This window comes from Aythya ferina (genome assembly GCF_964211825.1).
Source record: "Aythya ferina genome assembly, chromosome: 3".
NCBI lineage: Eukaryota > Metazoa > Chordata > Aves > Anseriformes > Anatidae > Aythya > Aythya ferina.
The window spans coordinates 48,810,297-48,837,912 of record NC_140298.1 but is presented as its reverse complement, the minus strand read 5'-3'; the positions used below and the strand labels follow the sequence as shown (position 1 = coordinate 48,837,912).

At 43.4% G+C, this 27,616-nt stretch overlaps 3 protein-coding genes across 10 annotated transcripts in view; 2 read left to right on the top strand and 1 right to left on the bottom strand.

Annotated features, from left to right (window-relative positions):
* The window catches only part of IGF2R (insulin like growth factor 2 receptor), a 53,423-nt gene extending 46,090 nt beyond the window's left edge, over window positions 1–7,333 (top strand). Inside the window, exons 43-48 of the mRNA XM_084512943.1 lie at window positions 884–1,030; window positions 2,422–2,606; window positions 3,350–3,536; window positions 4,621–4,785; window positions 5,164–5,233; window positions 5,633–7,333. Coding sequence (XP_084369069.1) covers window positions 884–1,030; window positions 2,422–2,606; window positions 3,350–3,536; window positions 4,621–4,785; window positions 5,164–5,233; window positions 5,633–6,037 — 1,159 coding nt within the window. The 3' untranslated portion in view covers window positions 6,038–7,333. The remainder of the gene's footprint in view (window positions 1–883; window positions 1,031–2,421; window positions 2,607–3,349; window positions 3,537–4,620; window positions 4,786–5,163; window positions 5,234–5,632) is intronic.
* Window positions 7,334–7,485: 152 nt separating this feature from the next.
* On the top strand, window positions 7,486–27,586 carry LOC311433631 (solute carrier family 22 member 2-like). Of its 2 annotated transcripts, XM_084512951.1 has the most exons (11): window positions 7,486–9,598; window positions 11,677–11,780; window positions 12,889–13,043; window positions 15,173–15,341; window positions 16,329–16,443; window positions 16,886–16,995; window positions 17,113–17,327; window positions 17,745–17,853; window positions 18,918–19,030; window positions 19,971–20,070; window positions 20,373–22,363. In XM_084512951.1, exons 1-11 carry the CDS (start codon window positions 9,188–9,190, stop codon window positions 20,437–20,439), a joined length of 1,668 nt encoding a protein of 555 aa, XP_084369077.1. In that variant the 5' UTR covers window positions 7,486–9,187; the 3' UTR covers window positions 20,440–22,363. The 2 variants fall into 2 exon arrangements, with proteins under 2 accessions (XP_084369077.1, XP_084369078.1); XM_084512952.1 differs by lacking the exons at window positions 17,745–17,853; window positions 18,918–19,030; window positions 19,971–20,070; window positions 20,373–22,363 and adding an exon at window positions 27,181–27,586.
* The window catches only part of LOC311433630 (solute carrier family 22 member 2-like), a 29,891-nt gene continuing 21,319 nt past the window's right edge, over window positions 19,045–27,616 (bottom strand). For 4 of the 7 annotated variants that reach the window (XM_084512944.1, XM_084512946.1, XM_084512945.1 and 1 more), the window contains 3 exons: window positions 26,009–26,117; window positions 25,630–25,742; window positions 22,297–25,084 (listed from right to left, as the gene is read on the bottom strand). In XM_084512944.1, coding sequence (XP_084369070.1) covers window positions 24,606–25,084; window positions 25,630–25,742; window positions 26,009–26,117 — 701 coding nt within the window. In that variant the 3' untranslated portion in view covers window positions 22,297–24,605. Of the gene's footprint in view, window positions 19,842–22,296; window positions 25,085–25,629; window positions 25,743–26,008; window positions 26,118–27,616 lie in introns of those variants that run through there. The other 3 variants (XM_084512949.1, XM_084512947.1, XM_084512948.1) reach the window with 3 other exon arrangements.

The window sequence follows — 27,616 nt, the reverse complement described above, 5'->3', positions numbered from 1 at the left end:
ATGATTTCTGTTGGACCTCTAATAACTCTCAGGACAGTGACCCTCTATTCTGTTGGACAGTCCCTAGAGTAATCTTGGTCTGTATTTGTAAGACATGGATCTCCTGAAGCTTCTGTACTTGTTCACTTTCATAAATAGCTGTATTCTGTGTATCTTAAATTGCCTGGGCAAAAATCTAGGCATTCCACTCCTGAATTAGGCTGGGATGCTGTTATGTTGTCAGTTGTAGTATAACTGCTCTAAGTAACTTTGCTCCAGATCTATTTAGTAGATAACACTTACTGTAGATAAGCAATTTAGATAATAAAACATGTTTTTACTCCATTACTTAACCATACCAAATCTTTCAGTACAGATTATCTAACTACATGCTGTCTAGACTGAGTTATATGTGCATGATCACAAGTACTAAAAAAGCTTGATGGCTTTTTGCAGTCTTGTTTTGGTTGACTGTACATTGGCTGTAGAATAAAGAAACTGAACAAGAGGCTGTGCCTGAGTCAAAGAAGTAGGCAGCAAAATCTGACTAGCTTATATTTCTTGTCCCAGCCAGATAAAGTGCAGAGCAGTAAAGCTGCCAAGAGCAAACTCGCATGTTAGTTAGCTACAGTATTTAAATAAAACCCTGTGATGTACTGTGTGAGTTCTAGAACTCTTGAAGCAGGGAGTTTAAGTGAAGTCAGGTGACTGCAGTCTCTTAACTCAGATAAGATCAATAGAACTCAGGTAGTTTTTTTTAGTGCTTATTATTCTAGCTTACTCTCTGCATGTTGCTTAAGCAGGAGATTCCCATACATGAGCAAATTGCTGTGTCTTCTCTTACTCAAGATATTAAGTGCTTGTTACTCTTTCCTGGAATAATCAGTTATCTGTTGTTTGGCAGGATTGATGAAGAAAACTGTATTTACTACATCGCTTGGGACACACGTGCAGCTTGTGCTGTGAAGCCACAGGAGGTGGAAGTAGTGAATGGAACAGTAATTAATCCTACAACAGGGAAAAACTTTTCTCTAGGGGATGTTTATTACAAGTAAGTTGAAGACCAAAAACAAAAATAATAAATAAAATAAAAATATAGTTCTGTAGACCTCTACTGCAAGAAAAAAGCTTGGTATAATGTTCCAATTTGCCTTAAGAATTCCTAGCTGTTAAGTGGGAATTTGCTGACAGCCTTGTACCAGTGGCTGAACTAAAGGTCTGGTTGCTACTACAGCCTACAGCTGGGTTTAAAGCTTTGAGCATGTCTTGGGGTATTCAAGACTAATCTAACGTCTGCACATACACCATTTTGATGGTAGAGTTCTTTATTATGAGTTGTTGTTCTTTTCCATAATATGTAGACACTGGATCATTCTCAGAGATCCTGATTTTCATCTACAGTACTCTTTGACTCTTTTCAAAACACCTTTCTTCCTGCTCAGTAGATCCATATGCAAGCCAGAACCCATGCTTTAGTAACCTTAGAAGCGAAGCAGTACAGCTCTGGAGGAATGTTCAAGCATGACCGAACTCTGGACAGGCAGGGAAAGGCAGTTACACTCTACTAACATTGCACATAATTCTGCTCCAGGAACTCCTATAAATAACTACATTTAACATCAATTCTAGTGTTATGGAAGGAAACCTGTCTGTAGTAGTGTTATGGGAAGAATAAACTCTGCCTGCAAGGCACAATTCAGTAGTGTGCATTGAAGAGCACAAGATTGGTGTAACTGAGCAAATGCGTTTTGAATAGACCTGCTGTGCATTCATGTTTCTCTGTGCTTATAATGTTATCAGGTAAAATCAAACATTCCTGGATGAGAGAGTAGAAGAGGTCAGGATGTGAATTGAGAAACTTGGTGTAATGAGAGATTAGTCAAGTCACATTTGATCAAGCTCAGTCTTCAAGCAGGTGGCTAGAACAAATAACTCAGAGTCTCAAAGCATTTTTAGTTTTGCCAGCGGCAAGGAGGGATATGACTGTAAGTGGTAGTTGGATAGCACTTGGGTAGATGCTTTTGCCAGGAGGGCGACTACTTAACTCGCAAAAGCTTAACTCACAAAAACTAAGACAGGCTATTTATCATAACTACAGAACACTCAATATGGATTTCATGGCCAGTATGCTAGCAGTGTGAGAGCTGCTGAATCATACTTCTGTATTCAGTTTAAGTGCTCATGCTCCCATTGAGGACAGTATAACTAGAAGAGTTTGGTTTTGGTGCATTCTTAGAAGGCTTTATGCTGAATATAATACTCGGTTGTAATACTGAAGGAGGAAGCCTCTGCCCTGTGTCTCTTCTGTCTGATGAATCTATCACTCCAACTTGATTTGGAATCTGCTTGAGGTAACAGGTAGTGCTGTTGCCAGTCTTAAGTCTTGGAAATTACTTAAGTCTGAGTTTAGACTTAGTATAGACCTGCCCTCTGTCTCCTCAGGTTGTACACAGCTTCTGGTGACATACGGACAAACGGAGATAAATATGTATATGAAATTCAGCTTTCTGGTATAACAAACTCAAGCTTCCCAGAGTGCTCTGAAGCTAACATCTGTCAGGTTAAAACTAATGAGCGTCGTTTTCGGAGAATTGGATTTGCCAAAAAAGCTAAATATTACGTTGAGGGTAAGTACTTGCTTGCTAGCTGTAATTGCTTGATCTTCATTTGAATTGTTTCATTAAATAGTTCTTTTTCCATGACATCTGTGCTAAACCATTTCTGTAAAGTTGTCCAGAGTCTCTCTTCCTAGTCTTAAACTAAAAGAGGGTAAATTTACATTAGGTACTTGGAAGAAATTCTTTGCCATGAGGATGATGAGGTACTAGAGCAGGTTGCCTGGAGAAGCTGTGGATTCCCCATCCCTGGAAGTGTTCAAGGCTGGTTTGGGTGCTGCTTTGAGCAACCTGTTCTAGTGGGAGGTGTTGCTACCTTTTGCAGGGGGTTGGAACTAGGTGTTCTTTTAAGGTTCCTTCCAACTATTCTCTGATTTTTATAATTTAGGCTGCTTCTTCCTATTATGTGAGGCCAGTTGTAAATGTGGCCTTAGCAGTAGATTTTGGGCTTGATGCTTGCTGAAAGATTTCAGTAAAAACAATATAAGATGAGACTAGGTTTCCTGTTTTCCTCTGCTTGTGCTGTTCCACCTAGCTGCTTTTCCCTGTAAAGAGTTTAGCTCGCTATTCCACAGCAACTGGGTGGAATGAGCTATATGAAAGTATAAGCTCACCTGCAGGTGCTGCAAAATGTGAGCGTTTACTGCAGAACAAATACATGCGGGAGTGCAGATGCAAACACACAACTTCTTAGGGTATAGTTCTCCTGGCTGTTTTCAAGGAAGTGCTAAAATAAGGTGTTCTTCTTGTTTTAGATGATGACTTGGATGTCATATTTTCATCGGACTCCAGATGTGGTAAAGATAAATCAAAGTTTGTCTCCTCAACAATTTTCTTCCACTGCAGTTCACATGTAAAGGAAGGCATCCCTGAATTTCTTCACGAAACAGCAGATTGTCAGTATTTATTTACCTGGTACACATCTGCTGTGTGTCCACTAATGTGAGTAGTTAACTGTTTTCTTAAAGTAACCCTTCTCAGCTAAAGGCTTTTTTGTTGTTACTTGACAAAGTAATAGGGTGGGGAGGTGGGGGACAAGCTTAAAAAAAAAAAAATAGACTTATGAGTAAATGGAACTAGTGTCCACGTGTGTAATGTTTGGTGTATGGCAAACATTTATTTAGCAGTCAAATTGATCTGGATCTACAAGCTTCCTGTTTGCAGTGGAAATAATGGAGAGGTATGGTAGGATTTATTACTGTTCTTCCCATTAAGTAAAACTTACTGTAGCTGAGAACATGCTGTTTCACATTACTGAGAGGAGTAATGAGTATTTGGATTTTTGTTTTCCATGCCTTATTGCCTAGAAAAATTGAAAGCCAGAGCAAAAACTATCTGCCTACTTCTTCAGGCTAGAGTAAAAAATCATATGTCATAGAAATAATGATGTATTTCTGCAGTGAATTGATCTCCTTATTCTACAGAATTGAACTCTTCATTTTACAGGTCCAGAAAGGAGTAATGAGGTGACAGGCAGTGGTTTAAAAGCAAAATGATGCATCTCAGTGCTTACCTGCATTCTTGACTCTTCAGGCAGCCTTGCTGCAAAGAATGAAATAATTCTAGGACTGTAATTTTGTAGGTGCTAGCTTAAAAGCACGGGGGAACTGTTCATTCTTGTGTAAGCAGGGGATTATCTGTTAAGGCAGTTTGTCTGTGCAGTGCCACTGTCAGATGCAGCAAATAATTGCTGTAGCTTCTACAGCTTGCTCAGGTACAGGTTTAATTATGTGAGTGGATAGCTGCTGCTGTCTAAGATCTGGTGTCTAATCACACACTTTAGTAATTGCACACTTTAGTCTTGACTGTTATCTTAGTTTTATGTACTGCTTAAAAGCACACCAGAATGTAGGCATAGTACCTATCTTTGTTTTTTCAGTAACTAGAATAAAATCCCCTAAATTCCATTCTTTATGAATTCTGACAGGCTAGTATAGTATTTTTTAATTTAAATCTGTTCCTAATCTAGTTTGATGCAATTTGTCAGTAGATCTTAGTCTTCCTTTTCTTCCCAATTTGTTATTAGGTCAAACAGTGTTCCAGGAAGCCGTGAGGGCCAATCTGATCAGGAAGCCCAAGTACATAAAGGTCTTTCAAGGAGAAGTCAGGCTGTTGGTGCTGTGCTGAGTGTCCTTCTGGTTGTTCTCACTGCATGCCTGATAATCTTGCTGTTCTACAAAAAAGAAAGAAGGTAAGAAATGGTTGGGAGGCTCTGAAAACTTTTGGTAGGACAATTTGGCTTCCTCAGTGAAGGGGAAGGTTTTTTTTTTTTTTTTTTTAAGACTAAAAAAAACTTTAAGACCTCTTCCTTTTTTTAAGACCACTTTTTTTTTTTTTTTTTGAGACTAAAACACCTCTGGTCTATATCCACCTTGAAGCTGTGCTAAAGGGGGGAAGATGTAATATTCAGTCCATGATGCTGTAGTAATTAGAATGGTTTAGGGTCAAATGTTGCTACACGACAGCTTGCAGCTTGCTTGGTAAAATGCTTTGATAGAAATCCACTGAAATGCGAGGGCTATTGAGGAGAATATAGTCTTCCTAATGCAGTGTTCTTCCTTCTCTTTAGGGAGACTGTCGTGAACAAGATAACAAACTGCTGCAGAAGAACATCAGGCGTTTCCTACAAATACACAAAGGTAACACAGTAGCAAAACCAAAGGTTTTGTTTCTTGTCAAATTTTAATGTGAAACTCTAATAAATAGATAAAAACCTTTAATTTCCAGTTCCTTCAGTGAATGGAAACAAATGCATGTGGCTTCAGGAAAACTGTCTACATTTATATTGTAAGATGGGAACCTTTACCATTTTAGAACAGAGCTGAGGAAATGAACAGTCTGTAAATAGCCAAATAACAAATCTGCCAGAAGAGAGTACGCCTCAGACACAGTAAAGCAATAGTAATACTGCAAGAGTGTGCTGATAACTATCTCAGTCTAAATTAAACCCAAGGATGTGTGGAGTGGGTATGAGAACTGGGGAGATCAATGTATGTAGAAGAGTCTAGAGTGCTATATGGACATCTTTTTTCCTGCAGATAAACAGTGAAGAAGAAGAAGCTAATGAGAATGAAACAGAGTGGCTTATGGAGGAAATCGCAGCACCAAATCAAAGAACAGCAAAAGGAGTGCAGGAGAACGGTCATGTTACTACCAAGTCCGTTACATCTGAAGCTTTTACATCTCTCCGTGTGGATGATTTGGACAGTGAGGATGAAGTGTTAACCATTCCAGATGTAAAGATTCAGACAGGAAGAGGACTAGACAAAAGCAAGCACCCACAAAAGAAGCCACCGAGCTTTGGCAGTGATGACAAAGCTTACTTGCTGAATGGGGGAAGGGAAAGGAAAACAAAAGCCAAGTCAGGTCAACAGCAGGCACAGAACTCTACAAATACAGCATCATTTCATGATGATAGTGATGAGGACTTGTTGAATGTCTAATTCCTTTTGTGCCTAATCAAATATATATAGAGAGATTATATATAAAATGGGACAACACTTCCAACCAAATATGAGGACTTCAGCCTGAAAGATTTTTCTGAATTTTGCCTTTAACAAGAAACCATTGAAAAGGGAAGAAGAGAAAGATGGAAAGATGTCTTGGTTGTTTACAATGATCTGTTCAGTAATGACTGGATGTCTAGCATCCAGTTAGCTGAGTTATGTTGACTCTCTCTAGCCAGGACAACTTTTTTAAGCCTCAGCATAGACATTAAATGCTTGCTTAAAAAGGAACCTTTCAAAGGACAAGATTAAAGCTGAATTAAGTCCCTGGCTCCTGAGATTCAAGTTATCTGACTACTAGCATTTTAACTCCTTGTATTTATTGATCCTCACTACTCAGGTTTGCTTATAGCAACGTGTTCTTCCTGCCGGCAGGGTATTATTCTATGGGTTCGCCCTTCTATGGGTTCATCCATTGTAAGACAAGGAAAAATATAACTTTTCTGTGTTGGGATGATTTGATGTAAATTTTAGAACTGGTCTAATTTATCCTGTAAATTTGAGTATTCGTTCTAATTTAAACAGATCATTGGTTCAAAGGTATTGACTGAAAGGTACAATTCTGTATAGCTTTAGCCTGGAATGGTTGCTGTTCTTTGCATGATATTTTCTAGGTACTGGTCATATGACTGACTTCATCAGTATTTGCCAGAGCAGCAGCTGACAAGCATCCAAAGATTTTTTTTTTTTCCTAGATCATGGCTGAACTAGACTGACTGCACAGAACAAGAGTTTTCAAGGTCAGAGGCAGAATTGTTAGAATACAGCTTGCACTGCCCAGTTTGTCATCACCCAAAAAGCCCAACAACCAGAGGAGCCCTGGTCTGCATGATACCTCTCTGGCATTCATTACAAGAAAAGAATTGGGCTAGTCTTTTCTGATAGTGTAAGAGCTAGATCTTAGGCTGAGGTCCTGGCCGTGGTCATTGATTTGCAGTGTTGCTGGCAATTAATGGAAGTCAAATTTCTTCTAGCAGTTTTGCTCTTTTCCAGGTGTTTAATTTATGGGCAATGATAGGGTTTCAAAGAATTTTACAAATACATGTGTTGGTCTGAATTTTTTTGAAACTCTTCATTGCTCATTCTGGCTGGCTTATTCAGTTTCAGCAATGGTTTCTTTTTATAAAAAAAAAAAAAAAAAACCTCCATTTTGAATCAAAATAGTGTAATATGAAGTATTCAGCAATTTCAATAAAAGATATGACGTGGGTATTCCAAATCCCCACATCTCAAGTCTGGAATCTTTCTTATGCTGGTCTAATACTGGTCATCAGCTTGGGGATATCCTTTTCTGCTGTCATAGCTAATAATCACATCACTCAATGTTTGATCATAAAGATCAAAAAAAATATATAGGTACTCCCCAGTACAGTTTTTCTCAGACTCATAATTTTTCCTCTTGCATTTCACCCAGTGAAGTCTAAAAACAGTTTGGCTAAAGCTGCATCTCATCATTGTTAAAACAAATGCAGCCTTTTTCATAGTTGGCATTAGTATACTCTGGGGAAATAAGGCTTGCCAAAGTGTATTTTTTAATACTGCCAATTATCACTGGAGGAGTTCCCTGAATGGATATTGACTATTATTGCTTCCCTTCCCCAAGTCTTTAAGGCTTGCATTTTACAGTTGTTCGGTCTGCAAACTGCTGCATGAAATGCCTTGGTATATGACAACCAAATGGTTGCTTCATGTTTACTGTGCATAATAAAACCTATGTAGAACAGATACTGCTGGATAAGCATCCCAGGTAGTGTATTGATGACATTTTCTAATACGAAGCTGACAGCAACAACTGGTGAGCCTTGGGGCTGTTGCCCACTTCTTATCTAAGCAGTTGTAAGTAGACTAAATCTCATGTTCATTGCTGTACGCATGACTAACTCCCTTGAACTATTTTTCCTGCAAAATATGCTTTTCATACATAAAGAGGGAAGTGTACTCCTCTGGTCCTGCCATTTTCATAACATACAAGTCTAGGGCAGTAATGGCTGTGGGTTAGAGGCTGAACTCTGCTGGTCAACAGCATGACTCCTTAAGGGGAGCATCTCCCCTGCTGGTGCAGTGCTCTTTATTGCTGTGTCTCTGCTTACAAGACAAGTGCTGCATGACTCCTGCCTGCACTGGGAAGGATGAGAGAGATCAGAAGAAGGGAAAAATACCAGTTGGGATCTGTTTTTGTATGTGGAACAAGTGTACATCACTACCAACTGTTCAAACAGAGCTGCTAGGAAAGAAGCAGTGTGAGGTATTCTAGGGTGTGTTTTTTTTAAGGAATGGTCTAACAGTTTTCAACTACACCCATTTTCCAGGCAGGCTTTGATTTCTGTTTCCTTGGCCTCACTGACTGCCCCTGTGAGCATGACTACCTCCTGCTACGAGCATGCTGGGTGCTGCACGCTTGTCCCAGCTCTGGCTCCACGCTGAAGCACTGCAGCCGGGGAGGTGAAAGTCCACCATGGGCTAGTGGTGGCCGCGGGGTGCTGGGCGTGGGGTAGCGCTGCTGCAGGTCACTGCAGGAACGGAGGTCTTGTTCCTTGCTTCAGTGCTTCTGCCTGGCAAGAGAAGGTAGAGCTGTGATCAGGGAGTGCGGGGCCACAGAGCCCTCCTCACAGCTGGCTGGGCTGTAATTGTGCCGGGGGTCGGTGGGTGGCTGCTGTGGGCCTGCTGGGCCAGAGAGGAGCTGGTTCTCTTTCTACCCCTCTGTCAGAAAAGCTGCCTAAGCTTGTTTTTTGCGGTATTAGTCTTCAATGAAGACTGAAACAACTATTAGTGGTTAATTTTAAAAGTAAAAGAAAACACAGCAAATACACACAATGTAACAGCTGGAGTACTGTATTTATTTAGCTGTTCGGGGCGGGGAAAAACATGCTCTGAGGAGTTAAATGCAAGTTCTGCCTGGGTGAATTAAGGTCTGATTTCAAATGAAACCTTCAAAAATAAAGCTTGCAACATGTCGTTTAATAATTTATGGAGTTAGTCTTGACTTTTGGTCAAATGTTTTCGTTACTTAAATAGCTTCGCTGCCAACTAAGTATATCAGTGTTGCAGAGAGGACAGATGAAGTTTTGAGGTGGTTTTGATGCCAAAATGCCAACATTTGATGATATTTTGGAGCAGGTGGGTGAATTTAACAGGTTCCAAAAGCAAACCTTTTTCGTCCTGTGTTTGCTCTCCGCCACCTTCACTCCCATCTACGTGGGTGTCGTCTTCTTCGGGTTCACCCCCGAGCACCGCTGCTTCAGCCCCGGCGTGGCAGAGCTGAGCCAGCGCTGCGGCTGGAGCCTGGCGGAGCAGCTGAACCACACCGTGCCTGAGTGGGGCGGCCACGGGACCGCTTTTGGCAGCCGCTGCAGGAGGTATGATGTGGACTGGAACGCGACGGGCCTCAGCTGCACCGACCCCCTGGGCAGCCTCGCGGGCAACCGGAGCTCTGTCCCCCTCAGCCCCTGCCAGGACGGGTGGCTCTACGACTACCCGGGGACCTCGCTCGTCACTGAGGTAAAAACCTATGTCCATCTTACCTTGTGCTATTACAGATGTTATGGTGTGGGAGATGGTTGATGTAGCCGATGTTGTATCAAAGTGCAATTACCTGTAAGAGGGGATCGTCTCCATCTCTGAACTTACTCTGCATGCTTTGCAAATAGTCTTCGCTCTGTCCTTGCTGCAAAGTGTTGCCTTGGTCTGCTCAGGAGGTTTATATCTCCAGCTGTGGAGCAAATAAATCCCTAGGTAGATAAAGTCCAGTCTGGATTGAAACTCCCATTGCATGAGAAGTCCTATTGGTGGAAGTGTGTAAACACTGTTTTAGAAATCAAGAACCTGTAACACTCCAAACAAAACCGTCTGTCTGGGACGGTGCCTTCCAGAAACCACACATGCTTTCTGCGATATCCGCCCAGATTTGAAGGTTTTGACTTCTTTTGTTTAAAACAAACAAATCTTAGTTTGTTTCAAATATGATTAAATGACTGACTATGGGTGGGGAAAAGTAACTGCCTCCCGCAAGTAAACAGTTTAATTCTGGAACAAACCGCAGAAAAACCAATGGCTGTTTTGTGTTCTCAGAACAGATGTGAAAATGGTATTTAAGCTATTTAGAGTGTTTTAGGTTTTTAGGGACTTTAGCCTTTTAAAAAAATGAAAATAAAAATCTGGGATGGTGAATTTGATTTCATCTTAGGGAAAGAAAATGACTTCTGTTATCTCTTAAATTTGTTGTTACTTCTTAACAAATGTAAGAGCAGGTAATTTTTGTTGTAGTAAATTCCCTATTTGTAGTCCGTAACAGAGGGTGTAATGTAAGGATATTTCTTTCCACAATGTATGGATTGCAGGACATTAAGGTGAGAAGATAAGTAACCAAATCTTTCCAGATGGATTCTGTTGTGGAAAGTCCTGGTCACCCTTCAAGGCAGCACCTCAACATCTTCACAGCAAAAGGCTTGAGCAAAGCCTCTGCTCCGGATGGCCTGTCATGTTTTGAGACTATCCAACATCAAAGAACTTGCAGCCTGACTGGATTTGTACAGTCGTGCTCAGTGAAAGTTGTCTTCCTTTTTCTTCTGAAGGTGGTGCAGGGCTAGGCCTTGGGTCACTTCCTTCACAGGATAGCTGGCAGATGTCGTGTGCCTCAGGGTTCATTTTGGCAATGTATCTTGTTTCTGTCTGAGAGCTTCCATTAAGGCTATCAGGCTGTGTTATCCCTTGCCTGGCAGCTAAGCAAGGAAGAAGATATCACAGAGCAAAGCATGTTACTTTGCTCAAAGGAAAAAAAAAAAATTAAAAAATAAAATTACCCCCCTATGGAAGAATATCCTCACAGGCACCCTCACAGAGTATCAGGAAGAAGTATATATTGGTTGAAAATGCATTGGTTAAATAAACCCAGCTACTAGTAGGCTGGGAAGGTTAGAAGGCAAATATTTTCAGGTTAACCATGTGGTAAAGCTTGACCATGGATGCAGAGTGCCTGATCTCCAGACATGTTAGGCTGTAGGGGGGTTTAGGTGAGCAAAAGGCCAGAGCATAACAAGAATGCCATGGCCTTGGGGACAGATGTGGTGTACCTCATCCCAAGTTCCTCTGGAGCAGTGCTGCCGGTGCTCCATGGGAAGTGGGCCAAGGCAGGCTTCTGCAAGCACCTGCAATACTTCTTTGTGAAGCCTTTACCTTAGTCCTCACCCAGGGGCTGCTATGGCATACAAGGTTATGAGGCAACTGGAACTGCTTGTATGTGTTAACCATCAGCCCCTAAAAATCTGTTTAAAATGCCCAGGGTGATCAACAAGTCCATGCTGATTTGATTAGCTTGATATTTGATCAACTTGGCAATAACTGGGTTACATTCTTTTCAGTATTGAGAGATGAACCGTGACTAGGTAAATACCAGGGAATTGCCCAAGGGCTTGATCTTGTTTTCAGTGTTGAAACTTAAGTCAGTAGGGTTCCTGGGTGCTGATGAAATCAGCATCAATCCAGAAACAAGTTTAAATCTTTAAATGAAGCAAACGAGGCTTGTGAATGTGAGCAACCTGGTTTCACTGTCTGGCTTCTAACTGTGGTCGTTCTTTCAGTTTAACCTGGTGTGTGAGGACTCCTGGAAGTTAGACCTCTTTCAATCGTCTGTGAATGCTGGCTTCTTTATTGGCTCCGTAAACATTGGCTACATAGCAGACAGGTATGTGTGGGACAGCAGCAAAACCCTCTGGCCTCCCTTATCAGGGTTCAGCAGCTAACCTTAGGTAAAGGCAGAAAAAGGTTGTGCAACTGGTATCACCTGTTGTTCTCTCTTCAAAGGAAGGTCAACCACTGTGTTCAGTCACGTTATCAGAAGCGAGTAGTCTGTCTTAGGTGAACAAATCATCCCGGGTAGCTTGCACAAATCTCTCCTGCTCTGTGAGTCCTGCAGAGTTTGCAAGCTCTTCTAGGATGGTGCCCCCAGACCTCCCTGCTGTGCCACATGGGAGTCCTGGGCATGTTAACAGAAGCCAGGAGATGCTGATTTGGAGCTATCCCTTCATCTGTCATGCTCAGTGTGGCTACAGCTTGGAAACATCATGTTTCCATTTGAGAGACTTTGATATAGTAGACACAGAGATCGCCAGATGGGTACAGCTGCTTTGGAAATCCCTGGGTTCTGGCATCTTTAACAGCCCCTTCAGAACCAGCAGAGATGTCATTGAATTGTCCTTGCCCAGGCAGCTGGGGTTAAGAAGCAAACGCTAATATTTGAAGGTCCTTTTTTTCTCCCTTGTTCCCCTCCTGCCTGGAGACTCTTAGTAGAGGAGGATGTGTGTGTCTCCAGCTGTGAAATGCAGCCCACTCACAGCAAGGTCTGTACACTCAATTTTTGGGATCAAGTTATTGGTACATAAATCTGCTACCCTGGTGTATACAGACAAACCAGAATCATAAATCTGTGCATATTTTTCACTCTATTACATATAACAGACCAATAAATGGATTGCTCTGAAATTCAGAGAAAACACCCACAATCCAAACATCTGTGAATATGGGACTATTGCTGCTCTCATTTGGGAAATTTTTCTTCCTCTGAGAAGCCTGAAAGCTTTTGTGTAATTGCAGAACAATTGGCACAGTAATTTTTCAGGGATTCAAAAAGCAAATAAGTGAGTAATGGCCTAAAAATAAAAGTTGGTATGTGCCTAGCCCTTGTATAGCAAAGTGTTTGATCTTTTTTTTATTTCAAAAATGCACAAAGCTTGTATTTTATGTCTGTTCTCATGACTAGTGTTTTGTTGTACACGTACTATCTTCCAATCCAGGTTTGGCCGTAAATTTTGCCTCTTAACTACAATTCTTGCAAACGTGGTCTGCGGCATCCTCCTGGTCTTTGTGCCCTCCTACCTGTGGATAGTGATTTTCCGCTTCCTGCAAGGGCTGGTCAGCAAGGGCTGCTGGACTGCGGGATACATCCTAGGTGAGTTCGGACCTTCTCCTTGAGATAGATGGGCTGCAAAAGATTAAGAAAAAAAAAAGCCTTTTAAAAATGCCTCTTGTGGCTTTTTGAAATCATATATGCAAGCAGGCATCATGGGTGTGTTTCCCCTCTGTCTTCTTGGTATTCTTTAGAGCAGTGTTACTTCTCCCATATGACAGTAGCATTCCAAGATTAAGCGAGTGGTGGTACATTAAGGCTGTCACCTCCAGGTAGGCTTTTCCCTGTGGGTCAGCTCCCTCTTGCAGATCAGACCCTGCTTCCTGCGAGTGCTGGCTGAGGAAGAAGTTGGCCCCAGGTCTGACAGCAGCCAACCCTCTGCAGCCCAGTCTCAGACAGGGTAAGGACAGAAGAGGACATTGAAGAAGTAGGCAGGAGGGTAGGGAAGTCTGGAGGCGTTGTTATGACACAAAGAACATTAAAGGGCAAACAGGCTTTACAGCCTAAAAATAACTGGAGAACAGCATGTACTTGCTGAGGAAAAGATGAGCTGTTTGGATATCTATGCACTTGGTTGAGTGAAGCCAAACCAGGGGATTTCAAAGCAATGGTCAGAGCCAAGCTGTGCTGGTGTTCCTCACAGCATAGAATCACAGAATCATTAGGGTTGGAAGAGACCTTCAGGATCATCTGGTCCAACCATTGCCCTACTACCAATGTCACCCAATGATGGTGGAGCTGCCTGGAGCTTCTCTGTTGTGGAGTTCAGGCTCATGTCAAAATAAAACTCTGAAACAAACAAAAAGACGTAAAACCACACCAAGCAATCACTGAAGCAGCAGATTAAACATTGTAAAAGCTGGCCAGTTGAGATTTATCTGGATTATTATGGCTAGTGACTATACTGGCTATCTCCAAGTGATTCGGTTAACTGTAGCTAAAGCATAAATGTCAACACCCAAAACATCTGTGAATTCTTTTTAGCAGAGGTGTTGTGCTGATGCAGTTATCTGGATGTTTGAAATAATAACATCTAGCCCACGGTCTGGACCGTCCTCTGCCAAGATGTGGTTGTTTCTTCCCAAGGGTGTTCTAGATACTCACCTGGCATCTTAAATACTTTCCTGGCACAAATAAAACCTTCATCACCTCTGGGGAACTTCATGCCATTTTAGAGTGTAAAATCCCTCTCAGGATGACTACGTGCCCCATCTTGATATTTCCCCCCTCAATTATATCTTGCTGCTTCTGTTTCTCCTTGAAATTCTCTCATGAGAGAAGGCATGGTAGAATCAACCCCAAAGCCCATCTAAACTTGTCTCCTCTCTGTAAAGATGGCTGATTCTGAGTGCCCAGAGAAGGGTACAAGAGCAGAACAGCCTCCTTGTCATGCTCTCCTGGGATATTTGATATTTGTCTACCCTGCAGCTGCTTATGGCTCAGTTTTACAGAGCCTGAGGAATCGTTCTCTGCTCATCATTTGGCCAAGCAGAATTAGCTAATCCATCATCCCCAAACCAAGGGCCTCCTTGAGTTGCTGAATAACTGCTTTGTTCTTTCTCTAATTTGTTTGCTTTCTTGAAATGATGTGACTGGATGCAAAAATGAGTATGTTTATGCCTTTCTGCTGGAATAATTACTCTTAGCTTTGCATTAGCAAGACTCAACCTACCTGGTGATGTGTGGTTGCAAAGTGCAAATGGATGAAGCTCTATGCCATCCTGTGCACAGACATTCATGTGCTTGGAGGCTGAAAAGGTGCACTTGGGAAACAAAATAATGAAGTCTGCTTCATTATTGGGTATTATTGGCATTATGAGGCATTATGTATATTAGCCCCGGGTTTTGCAACAAAATTCCTCAGTGCATTTTGAGGGCTGTATGAATTATTCAGGGATTTCCATGCCAGAGGACAATGCTTGGATGCCTCAGGTCAGTGTGAGAGCAGGAACAGGGTTTTCTGGTAGTCTGGCAGGAAAGCACACCTTCCTCAGCAAGCACTGGGGTACTTTAGTCCCGAGGTTTCATGCCAGGAAGCCCAGGATTAGCAGGAGGACTTCTTCAGGGTGTCTTCAAGGTGCTGGGGAAGCTTTTGTTTCCTGTGGATGCTGCTGAGCAAGCAACTCGTGCTCTGCATGGTGGTGGAGCTGTCAGTCCCTGTCTGTTTTCAGTGACCGAAGTCGTCGGGCCACAGTACAGGAGGACGGTGGGGATTCTCTACCAGACAGCCTTCTCCGTTGGGCTCCTGGTGTTCGATGCCATTGCTTATGCCATCCCTCACTGGCGGTGGCTGCAGCTCACGGTCACCCTGCCCAGCTGCTTCTTCCTGCTCTTCCACTGGTAAGCCTGCTTTCCTTGCACCTCTGCCCGTGACTCAAAAAACAGTTTCTCTCAGCTCCCAGGATTTGAGATCGAGGGAGATTTGGCACTGCTTTTTGGATGTGTGTCTCCTAATGCAAAGAGGAGGCACACAGCAACAAGGGGTGGGGAATAGGATCCCTCAGCAGCTGGCGCTTCACTGCATCTTACCTGTGTGCTGCACCTGGTTTCTGTGTCTTTTTACACACCAATGTTTCTTTTTAAACACCAATATGAAATGCACTGGAGGAGAATGGTCTGGTATGATAACCTTTTCATAAAGGAAAAGAAATGCCTTGGCAATTAAGTAGATCCTATACTGAAAATGTGGTAATAAAGATCCTATACTGAAAGAGGTACATATTTGTAACATGTTATTTACTTTTTTTTTTTTATGAGAAAAAACAGCTTTTGTGGTCCAACTGAAGGAAGGAGCATGGGTCCATCTTTATTTTGTATCTCTCCTAACTTTTTGAGTAATATTTTTCAGTTTTTGAGAATTTTGGTTATAGGTTGTCTGGGTTGAGTTATTAGGCTTAGTAGTAAAAGACTTGTTTTTCTATTCCTTTCTTTTTTTTTTTTTTTTTTTTTTTTTTTTTTTGGTGTGTGTGAATTGGTAGACCAGTTTTAGCTTGTTCATTTTTTCTTATCCTGTGATGGCCCAGCTGGACAATGGCTCTTTAGAAGGTGCCAGTTTTCTGTCAGAAGGCTGAATAAAATTTTGGCAATACTCTCACTCAAAGCCCTGCTGCAATTTCTCTTTAGTAACCACATCTCTGATCAAAGACACTGCAACAACTGCTCCTCTTCCTACGTGTATTTCAACAGGGGGATATGCTGTTTTTCCTGGCTGGGAGGAAACCAACTCTTTCTAATCAACCAAAATATTCTCCCTACAGTCTCCATTTGTGGGAATGCTGTGGGTGCTTTATGTTTTGGTGTAATAGCATCCACTCACTCACATTGTAGGTTCCTCCCAGAGTCTCCCAGGTGGCTGATATCTCAAGGAAAAAATGACGAAGCTAAGAAAATTATCAGCGATATAGCTAAAAAAAATCGGAAAAAGATGCCTTCCTATTTTGAGGTAAGTTCAGGGACTGCTTATGCATGTAAGCAAGAACCATGATGGTCCCTTCCATCTGTTCCTTCCAGTAGAAGTTCATTGTACTTTGAATATTGGAAAACCTGGCCCTGCTGTCAGGGAGGTGGTAAGCTCTCTCACACTAATGGTGGAGGTGGGATGGCACAACTGTCTTAACACTGTTTAAGCAGCAAACTGAGTTTTCCTGTGGAAATACATGTATGATGGGAAACATTTGAAGGCATGGACCCATAGAGAACCTTTGGGGAAGTTTGAGGTAACCCTGCCCAGACACGGCCTGCTGCATGGGAAGAGGTGACCAGCACACCCTTCTGGGACTGTTGCATGCTGTGAATAGTTGTAGTGTCAGGACATGTCCCAGGCACTTTCCTAGGAGAGCAGGGAGCATTCAACTCCTATGAACACTGTGCTGGCTCTTCCGCAGGATATTAAATTTGAAGATGATGATGAGGGCGGAAAGCAGAGTCCTTCACTAATTGACCTTGTCAGGACACCACAGATGAGAAAAAACACATTAATTTTAATGTACAACTGGTAAGAAGATAATGTTGGTGAGTTGTTTTTGAAGCTCTGGTCGTGAATGCTCCAGCAGGACATAGACTGTAGTCTTTCTGACTGACTAACAAAGCTGGGACACTCTCCTCTGCCTAGGTTCACGAGCTCCGTCCTCTACCAGGGGCTCATCATGCACATGGGTCTAGCTGGTGGGAACATCTACCTGGATTTCCTCTATTCTGCTCTTGTTGAGTTCCCAGCTGCCTTCATCATCATCATCACCATTGACCGTGTTGGGCGGCGTTACCCCTGGGCTGCAGCAAACCTGGTGGCTGGGGCTGCCTGCCTTGTCACAGCACTGATCCCAGCGGGTAAGTCCACCTGGGTGAAGCCACGTGGTGGCTTCCCATCCCAGCACTGCCTCCTGGGGACAGCACCTGCCTCTCCCTCCCCTTCCAGCCCTGAAACACATGCATCCATCACTGCGTGCTGCCTCCTCACTTTTAGTAGTGCTCCTCACTCTGCAGAAGTGAAATGAGACAGTTTTGTAGCACGGCTAATACTAAATTTCAAAGCACCTGGGTCCCCTGTGCTGCTTTCTAAGCTTCCCTGTGGTACAGCTCATGCAGTGATGACTTTCCATTTCCTGATTTACATGTGAAAGAAGGCTCCTTAAAAACATTGTGATATGAGATCAGAGGTCCAGCTAAAATAGCACTGCTGTGTCAAGTGAATCCTAAATCACTGGGATAAGTTAAATACATTAAATGAATGAATTTTCTCTGCAGACATATATTGGCTAAAACTGATTGCTGCTTGCCTTGGGAGAATGGGAATCACAATGGCTTTTGAAATGGTTTGTTTTGTAAACACTGAACTATATCCAACATACATCAGGTAGGTGCATCCTTCTCCCAGTGGGCCGTATGGCCAGGAAATGTTGAAGCCAATGTGTATTTTGTGTTATACTAAATGAAATAATCCTCAGAACTATGCAGGTAGTGCTGATCACAAAGCAGGTGGGAGCACAAGTAAGGTGCTTTAAAAGGTAAGCTGATGAAGAAACAAATGTGCTTCAAGGCAGGTGGAAACTCATGTGGATGAAATAAAGGTAAAAGTGGGGACAACCAGGATGGGTGGGGGATCTGAAGGCCCATGTTGTGCTGAGATTTGTATCACATTTGAATGAAAATAACATGAAAAGGGATCTGTCCAGAGTGGCTGCTGCTATGGAGAATGTACATTCACGCAAGCCCTTGACCCAAAGACTGGAATTTTCCTTACTTGTAAGTGGGCTGCAGGGTGCGTAGTTCAGATGTAGATATATCCACTGCAGGTAACTAAAGCTTGGATGCTAATCCTTCAAAGTTTTCTTCTTGCCCATGACCATAGACCATAGCATGCAGGGAAGATGTCAGTACTGAACAGATGATTTTTACACATCCTTTTTTCACTGGAGAGAAACTCATTACATGAAGTTACACAACATATGAAAATCTTATTTCTCTATCCATAATCAACATAATGGAAGATAAATTTTAAGATTTTATTAATGGTGTGTAACAAACAGAAGCATAATTTGATACCCCTTGTACTAAGTCTCCCAAGAGATACTGAAGCTATGATTTTCTTTTTACTGTATCTGGAGACTCTCCTTGGATACTTTGGGCCTGATTCTCTTTTGTTTAACCTTCGGAATTTGCTCACACCTCTGTGAAAATGCAGGTATATTCTCCTGTTCCTATTTGCTATGCTTTTTATTCTTTAGGTGTTTAGGTCTAAACAATTTTTGGATGTGCCCACCAATAGAAAACTAGATACTTTAGATACTAAAAACTACTTTGCAAAGTATCTTGATGTTTAGTGGTTTGCAGAGCCATGTGCTCTGTGCAAAGGCAGTCGTGGTCTGTCCTCTTCCACCTGCAGTACTTGCTAACCTGATCCCTGTGCTGTCAAACCAGGAATCTCGGGGTGATGGTCTGCTCTGCCTTGTGTGATGTTGGTGGAATTGTCGTCCCGTTTATTGTCTACAGGCTGGTGGAAATCTGGCACGAGCTGCCTCTGGTGGTCTTCAGTAAGTGCTGCCTTACCTCCTTGCCAGCTGCTCCTGGGGGGCAGCAGTGGGGCCTAGCTTGCAGAGGGAGGGAAAAGCAGCTGAGGCATTTTGCTCCAGTTTCAGCAGAAACACCTTCCCCATCCGTGTGTGGTGTAACCTTCTGTTGGTAGCAGCCTGGAACTTGTCAGTGCATTCAACATCTCCTTTGCTTTTATTACTGTTCCTTGCATTTTAAAAGAACCTGGAGGTGAATACAGATTTGACAGATGGTGAAAAGCTGAGAAATGTTCTAACATTTTAATGAGCCTAAATGGGGTTTTGTTTTGATGGGTTCAGATCTGACAAATTACTGCTCTTCTGTGAGGTGTATTTTCTCAGACCTGAACTTTCAGGTCGAGGTCTGTGACTCTTCTCTGAATCTTTAGATCAGCGTGCTATTTATAGAAAAATGTCTTGAATGGCAGTATGCAGTTTTTAATTGACAGCATATTTAGGAGGGTGCTTAGTAGGTTCAAAACAGGAACACCAAATGTGCAAAGTGGGTAAATGAAATCAGCAGTGAAAAAAAATAAACAGAAAAATTAAACACATTGTGCAGGAGTTAATAAGTATTTTCTAAATCTAATTACGTAAATAGCATACATTTTCTGGCTTATGCTCAGACTAAAAAGGGTTCTTCCCTTTTTACAGCTGTCTGTCCAGTTTTCAGTGCCCTAGGTCAGTGCATAACTCACAACCAAACTTTGGTCCATTACCATGTCTGCTTGGCTGCCAGGTCCTCCAGAGATGGTATGCTTGTCTTGCATATCAAGCCTTGATGAGTACCTCTCTAAAGAATGGAATAAAATGCTGTTTAAGAGTCCTTTGTGCCAGGCAGTGGAAAGTGAGTTATATGCTAATTTATATGCATATAAATTAGTATATGTTAACAAGCTCTTTGTGCATCTTTGCTTTGAAGCTGTTCTTGGTTTAATTGCGGGTGGATTGGTGTTGCTCCTGCCTGAAACTAAAGGAAGAGTTTTGCCTGAGACTGTTGAAGATGTTGAAAACTTTCACAGGTGAGTTATGGTGGTGGACTATTGACCACTTTCACTTGAAATTGTACAAAATCCCCAGCTAGAGCTCCTTGGGAAAGCACGGGGCTTACTTGGTTGTCTCCTATGCTTTCGTGAATTTGCTTGCTAATTCCCAGACTAAGACTAGACTGGTTTTGGACTCTTTTACCACTCTTCTCTGCATCTGAGGACAAACTGCTTATCTTCTCAGGGGAAGAGGTAGGGCAAAAGAGGAATTTTGAAGTCAGGTGCTTGCTGAAAGTATTAATTCCTGGTTAGCTGCTTATATCTTGCTGTTCTTGCAGGCAAAGTGCTCCAAAGGACAAAAAGATCTATCTCCATGTCCAGACATCAGAAGTAGCACGTGACTGAAGATGGTACAACCTTCTGGGCAGTCTGCTTTAGGGCACGGACTTTTGCTGGCACGGACAAGCAAACTGGAATGAATGCCCTTTTGTCTTGCCTCCTTTCCTTTTCTTCATAGAATCACAGAACAACACAGGCTGGAAGGGATCTCGAAAGATCATCAGGTCCAACATTTCACGGGAGCCTAGATGAGATTATCTGGCACCCCGTCCAAGAGCAGCTTGAAAGCCTCCAGTGCTGGGGTTGCTCACCCATCCCTCTTTTTTTTTTGGTCTGCCTATCCTTTGCTTACAATGTTTTCTGATCAGGTTGTCCCTATGACTGCATAGCTGCTTCCCTCTCTGTATGCTATAATATTAATGTTTTAGGGCTGGAAAATGTTCACTCAAGTGGGACCTAAACATGAGAGCAGGTCTTAATTTGAGGATGGAGGTTTCCCAACAGAACTCTGTAAGTCCCCATGAAATCTGACTTTGTTTTGTTGTATACAGGGACAGCATAAGAGTTATGTTACCATTACCTCTGTCATGGAACTGAGGTGACTACAAATCTCATATAATCCTGTTAGAACAAGCAACCACTTTGCACAGACCTTTTTGCTATCCCGTATGTGTTATGGTGTTCATGCACGCCCATGTGAGTGTACAGTTGTCCTGACTGTGGATTTTGCTGGCTATCCCGAAGCTTACAAGAATGGGTGTGGGCATGAAGAAGGTGCATGCAAGAAAGGCTACTGCACTTGTAAAGAACTAGGGGTCTTTCTCATTACTAAGTGTAGCCACTACATTTTCTTGTTAGTATCTCCACAGGCTCTATACTTCTTGGTATGATGCTGTTTTCTTAAATCTCCATGTCATTATAAATGTGTGCACACAGACATATGGAACTTTATTAATAATATTCTGTTGAGCCCAGCTGGGGGTGTGGAGTTGGGAATGATATAGCTGTCAGCGAGCTCAGGGCCTGACAGTGTCCTGCTCCACCTAATAATTTTATTAGGGTTGGCTTGTGCCAGCACAGAGCTGTATCTCTGGAGTGAGTGGGGCCCAGGCTTAGGGCAGGGCTTCTGAACTGGGATTTGGCCAGTGCTCCTGTGCCACAGGGAGCATTAGGGGCAAAGTTAGATCTACTAGGGCCTGTCCAGCACCTCTCACGATTTGCAGTTGCACCAGAAATGGGGTCTGCCTGTTTCTGTGCCTCCTGCTCCTCTCTGCTGTTGGTGGCAGTAGTGTATCCCCTGCCCATCCTTCCTGTTCATGTTCTGCTTTTTCTTTTCCATACTACTGAGCAACCCTAACAGTCCTGTGGTTGCAGAGGAGAAGGGGCATGAAGTACTGTGGCTCCCCTTCACTGTTTGGCTGATCCCTAGCACTGTTGGGAAAAACTGGAAGCCAGTGAGGATGCTGTATGTGTTCCACAAAATACTTCTGCCACTGATCTGCTGAGCAAAATGTTGCTGGACTCCCACGGGCAGTGTGCAGTTGCCCTGGGGTTGCTTTCCGGCCCAAGCATCAGTTAATGTTCAGCCTTGCTGTGAGGGCCTCTAAGGCAGGGCAGCATGTTGTCCAGCGAAGCAGGGCCCTCAGATGACTTCAGCCTGAGCTGTTGCAAAACTCATGTTTGCTTTGGGGTCAGCAAGAAACAAATCTGGTCCTGAGACTGGCAAGAGGGCCCGTGGGGATGCAATTGTATGTGTCCCGTGGAGCTGCTCCCCTGCTGTGATTTTGTGATGACTTATCTCTTTCCTGGAAGAAAGCTGGCAGAACATCTGTTTTTGTTGTGGTACATCACTTTGAAACCTGATGAAAACTTTACAGAAAGAAAAAGGGGGGTGGGGTGGGATGGGGGGCAGGGAGGAAGAGGCAGGAAGTAAAACAAATGCTGGGATGAATAAATGGAGAACTCCAGAAGCTGAGTCTCAAAACCCTGACATATCACAGAGGTGTGTGTCTCCATAAGCACGACCCTGCTGCTGCAGCAGGAGCTGCGGAGGTGGCAGGTGCTGGCGTGCCTTCGCTTCTGCAGCCACCTGAAAGTTATAAGGGCCCTTTGCTCTTGGTGGCATCATCGGTAAAGCAGCACTGTGCCAGCTCCTGTTCCCTGTAGCAGCAGCTGGGCCCAGCTCTGTGCCACGGCTGTACCTGCAGCCTAGGAACCACTGAAAAACTGCAGCACAAGGAGACTGTGCCTGGGAAGAACATAATGTCTCTATTTTCAGGCTACCCGTGAGCCTACAGTAGCCGAGTTTTGGAAAGAATTGCTGTTTAATTCATAACTGCTGGACAAAAAGTTGCTGGTATTCTCCCTGGCATTGTCTGAGAGACAGCCTGACTGCGGATGTGGTCTAGGGCAGCAGTCCCTAAGCACTCCTCTTGTCCTCTGCTCTTGCTTTCAGCACCAGCATCCAAACATCCCAGTGCTGGCATAGCTGCAATTTGGAGACTTCACTGCTAATTGTATCCTTTCAAACATGGCCACAGCCTCTGTAGTCTATCAAACTCATTAAGGGTTATTGTCTGCAAGCTATAATCTTAATGTGGTTGCTTCGTCAAGGTGGTCTTGTGTGTGTCCTGTGATTTTCTGCCAATTCATGGGTCAATGAAAAGCTTATGTCATTTCCAGCTCCTGTTATAGTGTGATCAAAACTGTAAGTGTGCTAGATTGTGCTTGAGCTTGCTCCAGTCCAATCCCTACTGTATACACTTGTCACATTTCATTTAGTGTATTAGTAAAAAAAATGTGAATAAATGACACCTCTTCCCAGAGCTGGGGCTGGTTAGGAGACAAACCCAACTCCACAGAATATACACAAGCTGCTGAACATAATGTGAACCACATTGCAAGGGGATCCTAAGGACTACAGAGAGCATCTTCAACTTTAAGCCCTACAGCAGTGATTTTCCAGCATGTTATTCATGGAGATCTGCTTAGAAAGCCAGACCCTTCGTGGCTCATCTTCCCCTTAGGCCTGAGCCATGTCCTAAGGCTCTGCTGCCTGCAGCTCCTCTTTGCCTTGCTTTTCATTTTTCAGCTTGTCTAACAGTCAAGTTCTGGACTTAAAAGCCAGTCTGGACTTATAAGTGTTTATAATTTTTGTATTTAGATCTCCAGAAGAGGAGGGATCACATGGGCAGGAAGAGATGCTGCTGAATGCCCCCAGGCTCCATGAGCACGCTCTGCAGAGGTGCTCGCTGCAGGGTGGCTGGAGCTGAATCTGCTGAGCACCAGGAGACTTAGACAAGTAGTACCAAGGTTTTCAGGAGTGTAGGGGAAGTGTGGCAGTAAATCAGCTACTGTCTGCATGCTTTCTTTCATGTAAAATCAGATGAAATGTGTTTGGGGGGGTTGGGAGAACAAATACACTCCTGCTTGCTACAGAAATGAGCGGCAATTGAGCAGCCCAAAGGTCTGATTTTTTGTTTTGTTTGCTATAATTAAAAATAATAAAATCGTTCATGATAGTCCTGCCCAAGTCGTAAGAGTCACTGCTACTGGATAACCAGGAACACCAGAAACATTAAAGTACTCAGAAGGCAGAGAAATTCAGGGAAGGATGGCCCATGAAGGGCTGAAGTAGAAATCCAGGAGCTGACGTGCAGCTTGGGAGCAGCTCTGGCCGCTGGCAGTGCACGAGCAAGCCAGGGAAGAGCTGGCTGTGTTTGTGCAGCTCTTCCCTCAGCGCTAGGTGAGGGCTGTTCTGCTGCCCCTCTGCCCAGGCAAAGGCAGGTCTGGGGCAAAGTGGGTCCTTTTTACTTGGGAGTGGCTTTTGAAGTCAGAACTTGGAGATAAATCGTATTTTCTTTTCTTCTCTTTTGCCTGCAGAAGAAATAAAGAAAAGACATGTGAAGCTCTGGGTGGCAAAGAGCGTGATCCACTAAGCAATCCATATGCTCGCATTCGCTGAAAACTAAACATAATGGAAAACTAAACATAATGGTTATCTCATCATGGGCAGTTTTTCAGATGAGGTCAGATTGTTTCAAAGAGAGCAGGAAAAAAAAAGTAATTTGGAGATCTTCTGTGGCCTTGCTGCAGCTGCATGGCTGTCTGAAAATCATATCAATGGTTGCATTAGTAACTTTGGCATTTCCTACTGTAAGAGCTGTTATTTTAGGTGCTTTCTGAAGTAATGTCTGGTTGTATAGCTGTATGTGTGGACTTACCAACTTCTTCTAGAGACAGCCTCTTCTTGTCCTACCCTGTGCCGCATTGCCATCCCTTTCTGGCCAGGTCCTATAGACCCCCCAACTCAGGGCTCCTGAGCTCTGCCCAGGATTTAGCATCTCCATGGCCCTCTGTGGCCTTTCCCTGCTTGGAGGAACCACTTTTAGCTGCTCCCTTTCCAGCTTCTTCAATTCCTGCCCCACATATTTTTCTCCATCCATCTGCCTCCATCCTCTTTGCTCCCTTCCCTCTCCCAGTCTCTCTGTACTGGCAGTGAAGCACCAAGGCAGCCTGGTGAAGATAGTGACAAGACAGTTTGTCTTCCCAGGCCTTGCTGATGCGAAAGAGAGCTGCCCTACCCCATTGGGCCTGTGCTCCATGTCGTACCTGTGCATGTTTTCAGCATCTTCAAGGGTCTCAGGCAGAGTTTTTCCCTTGGTCTCAGGTAGGAGCAGAACCAAGCCACCTCCGATGAAAGCGATCACAGCTGCAGAGACAGAGCAAGGGCAGGAGTTGCAAGGGCAGTGCAACTTCTAAGTTGCTAATTAATTCTCATTTAGACACAGCTGCCCCAGTGATTGAATGAGGGCTCCTCAGAGTGGTAATAACACTTGATTTTTGTTTAAGTGATGCTTATTTTTCAGAGTAATTGCAGTCATCTCTGAGGGGCACTGGAGGCCTGGAAAGCCACCCTGGCCCATAGGTCCACAGGCAGTCTGCCTCCCTTCTCCCTCGCTTTGTGTGTAGGAAACAGCTTTTGGCTCCGCTTGTTCAGCTGGCATGGGATGGGGGTGACACTAGCTAGCTGCCATCCCTACTTTTAGCTAATTCAGACATGAAAGAAATGTTACTACCAGCCCTCCCAGCCCATTTTGCCTTCTGTTTAGTTTTTGACCCTGCCATGTCTGATATGCATCTATATACACACAGGTGTGTGTGCATTTTACTCGACGCTTGTTTTACAGGAGGGAAATAGGACTTCAGACTCACTGATCTAGGCTGTGGCAAACCAACAGGCCTTGTAGCTCTTACCAAAGACAACCAGGGGCAGCTCGTGCCAGAGCTCTGCAAATCTGTACACGATGAAGGGTGTTATGATCCCACCGAAGTCGCACATGGACGAGCAGGCCAGCACCCCCAGGTTCCTGGAAAGGATGCAGACAAGGCTTTGGGCTAAAGCTCATTAACATCTCTCCCCTAGTATAGGGCTGGTTTTGCACAGCTTTCTTGTGAGCTTTTAATTTTAAATGATGCTTCTGTCATTTGACAGATGATCTGTAAAGCTGATCCTTAAGCTCCCAGGATTCTTCTTTTTCCACTGTAGGCATTTCTGAGGTCTTTACAGTAGACTCAAGTGGATACATGGGAACACCTGCTGCTTTTAGTCCCTAACAGAAGATGGTGCACTTACCTGAGAAAAGTGGGATACAGCTCAGGGTTTACCAAGCAAACCATTTCATAGCACATGGTAATCCCCATCCTGCCCAGGCAAGCTGCGGTCATTTTAAGCCAATAAAGAGCTGGAAAGATATTATGCACATTTACGTTGGAATATAAAACTGCATTCTTTCTTAACTTAAAATAGCATTAAAGATTTAATTTTAGAAAAAAGTAATTATAGTGGTATGAAATGTCATGAAGACAGCACGTGATTGTGTTCTGTTTCATTCATTAAAGAAATAACATGATTGTCTTGTGATTCAAGCAAATAACTGGGATTTAAAACTGTCAAAGAGAAGAGATGTCAATAATACAAAGTAATTTGGTTAGTCCAGAGTATTAACCAAAAGCTTATACAAAGCCACCCTTTCCTGCTTGCAATAAAACTAAACAGAGCACAGCTGCTTTTTCTTTTCTTTTTTTTTTTTTTTCTTTTTTTTTTTTTTTTTAATTGAAGCATTGAAATCTTTGAAATTAACATTGATATCGGTTAATTTGCAAGATACTCTGTACTTCTGCACAGAGGCTTCTCATGGCTTTCAGACAGGGACAAGCTTGTGCTGTCCCCCTCTCTTGGTGTGTGCTCTCAATTGCTTTCACACCTGGATATACAAATGCCTGCTGCCAACAAATGAGTATCCCAGCCCTGCACTGGGTGTCAGTCCAGGACACTGCTGTGTTCTCCACGGGTTCTTTGATCCCAACCTGACCTTAGGTTGTGTTTTCGGCCATTTCAGCAAATAGTACATATGCAGCACTGAGTTTCTCCCTCATCTACCCAGCTGAGGGATGCACCCAGCCCTGGGCAGCATTCAACCAGTTGATAGCTGCTGCTAACCCCTTCCTCAGACCCTCTCTAGAGCCATACCACTGGCTGCTGCTCCATGTGATTGGCATTGACTGCAGCTATGGGCAGCAGCTGTGGGCTTCCACCCCAGCCAAGCACATCGGACCCGTCTGTGCCTCTGCAGTCCCTAGCCACTTGTTAAAGTGTCTACTGTCTGAATGCATTGCTTTTTTTTTGCCTGTGACATTTTTCCATAACACTTTGTGGTTTTTGTCCTTGTCCTTCTGTGAACTGTAACTTCTGTGGTTTCAGCCTAATTATACTCCATAAAGAGAAAGAAAAGATGTTTCTTTCAGTTGCCCTCGAGGGACACATTCTCCTTGCAGAGAATGCCCAGCTGAATACACACCAAGTGCCTGTCACCGTGGTTGCTCAACATCCTACGCTGATGGCAGCAGCACTGCAGAAAGCACTTACTGTATCCAGATAGTGTCTAAGTATGTGTGTGCACCCCTACATTTTTCCTTGTTAGAAGCAGAAAACAGGGATTTGTGGTTGAACACCCAGAACTGTGCATTTAAATCCAAATTAGCTTTTTTTTTGTCTAGCTTTTGCAAGGTAGACAAAAATTGTAGACTTAACATGGCATGCCTTGGGTCTAGCACCTGCAGACTTGCTATCTGATTTGATGCCATTTTGGAAACGTTCATTTCTTTTCTCATGCCTCTCATTAGCTGGTGTAAATGGTGGTGCTGGGACATACATGAGCTTTTACAGTATTTGTCTTCGCTG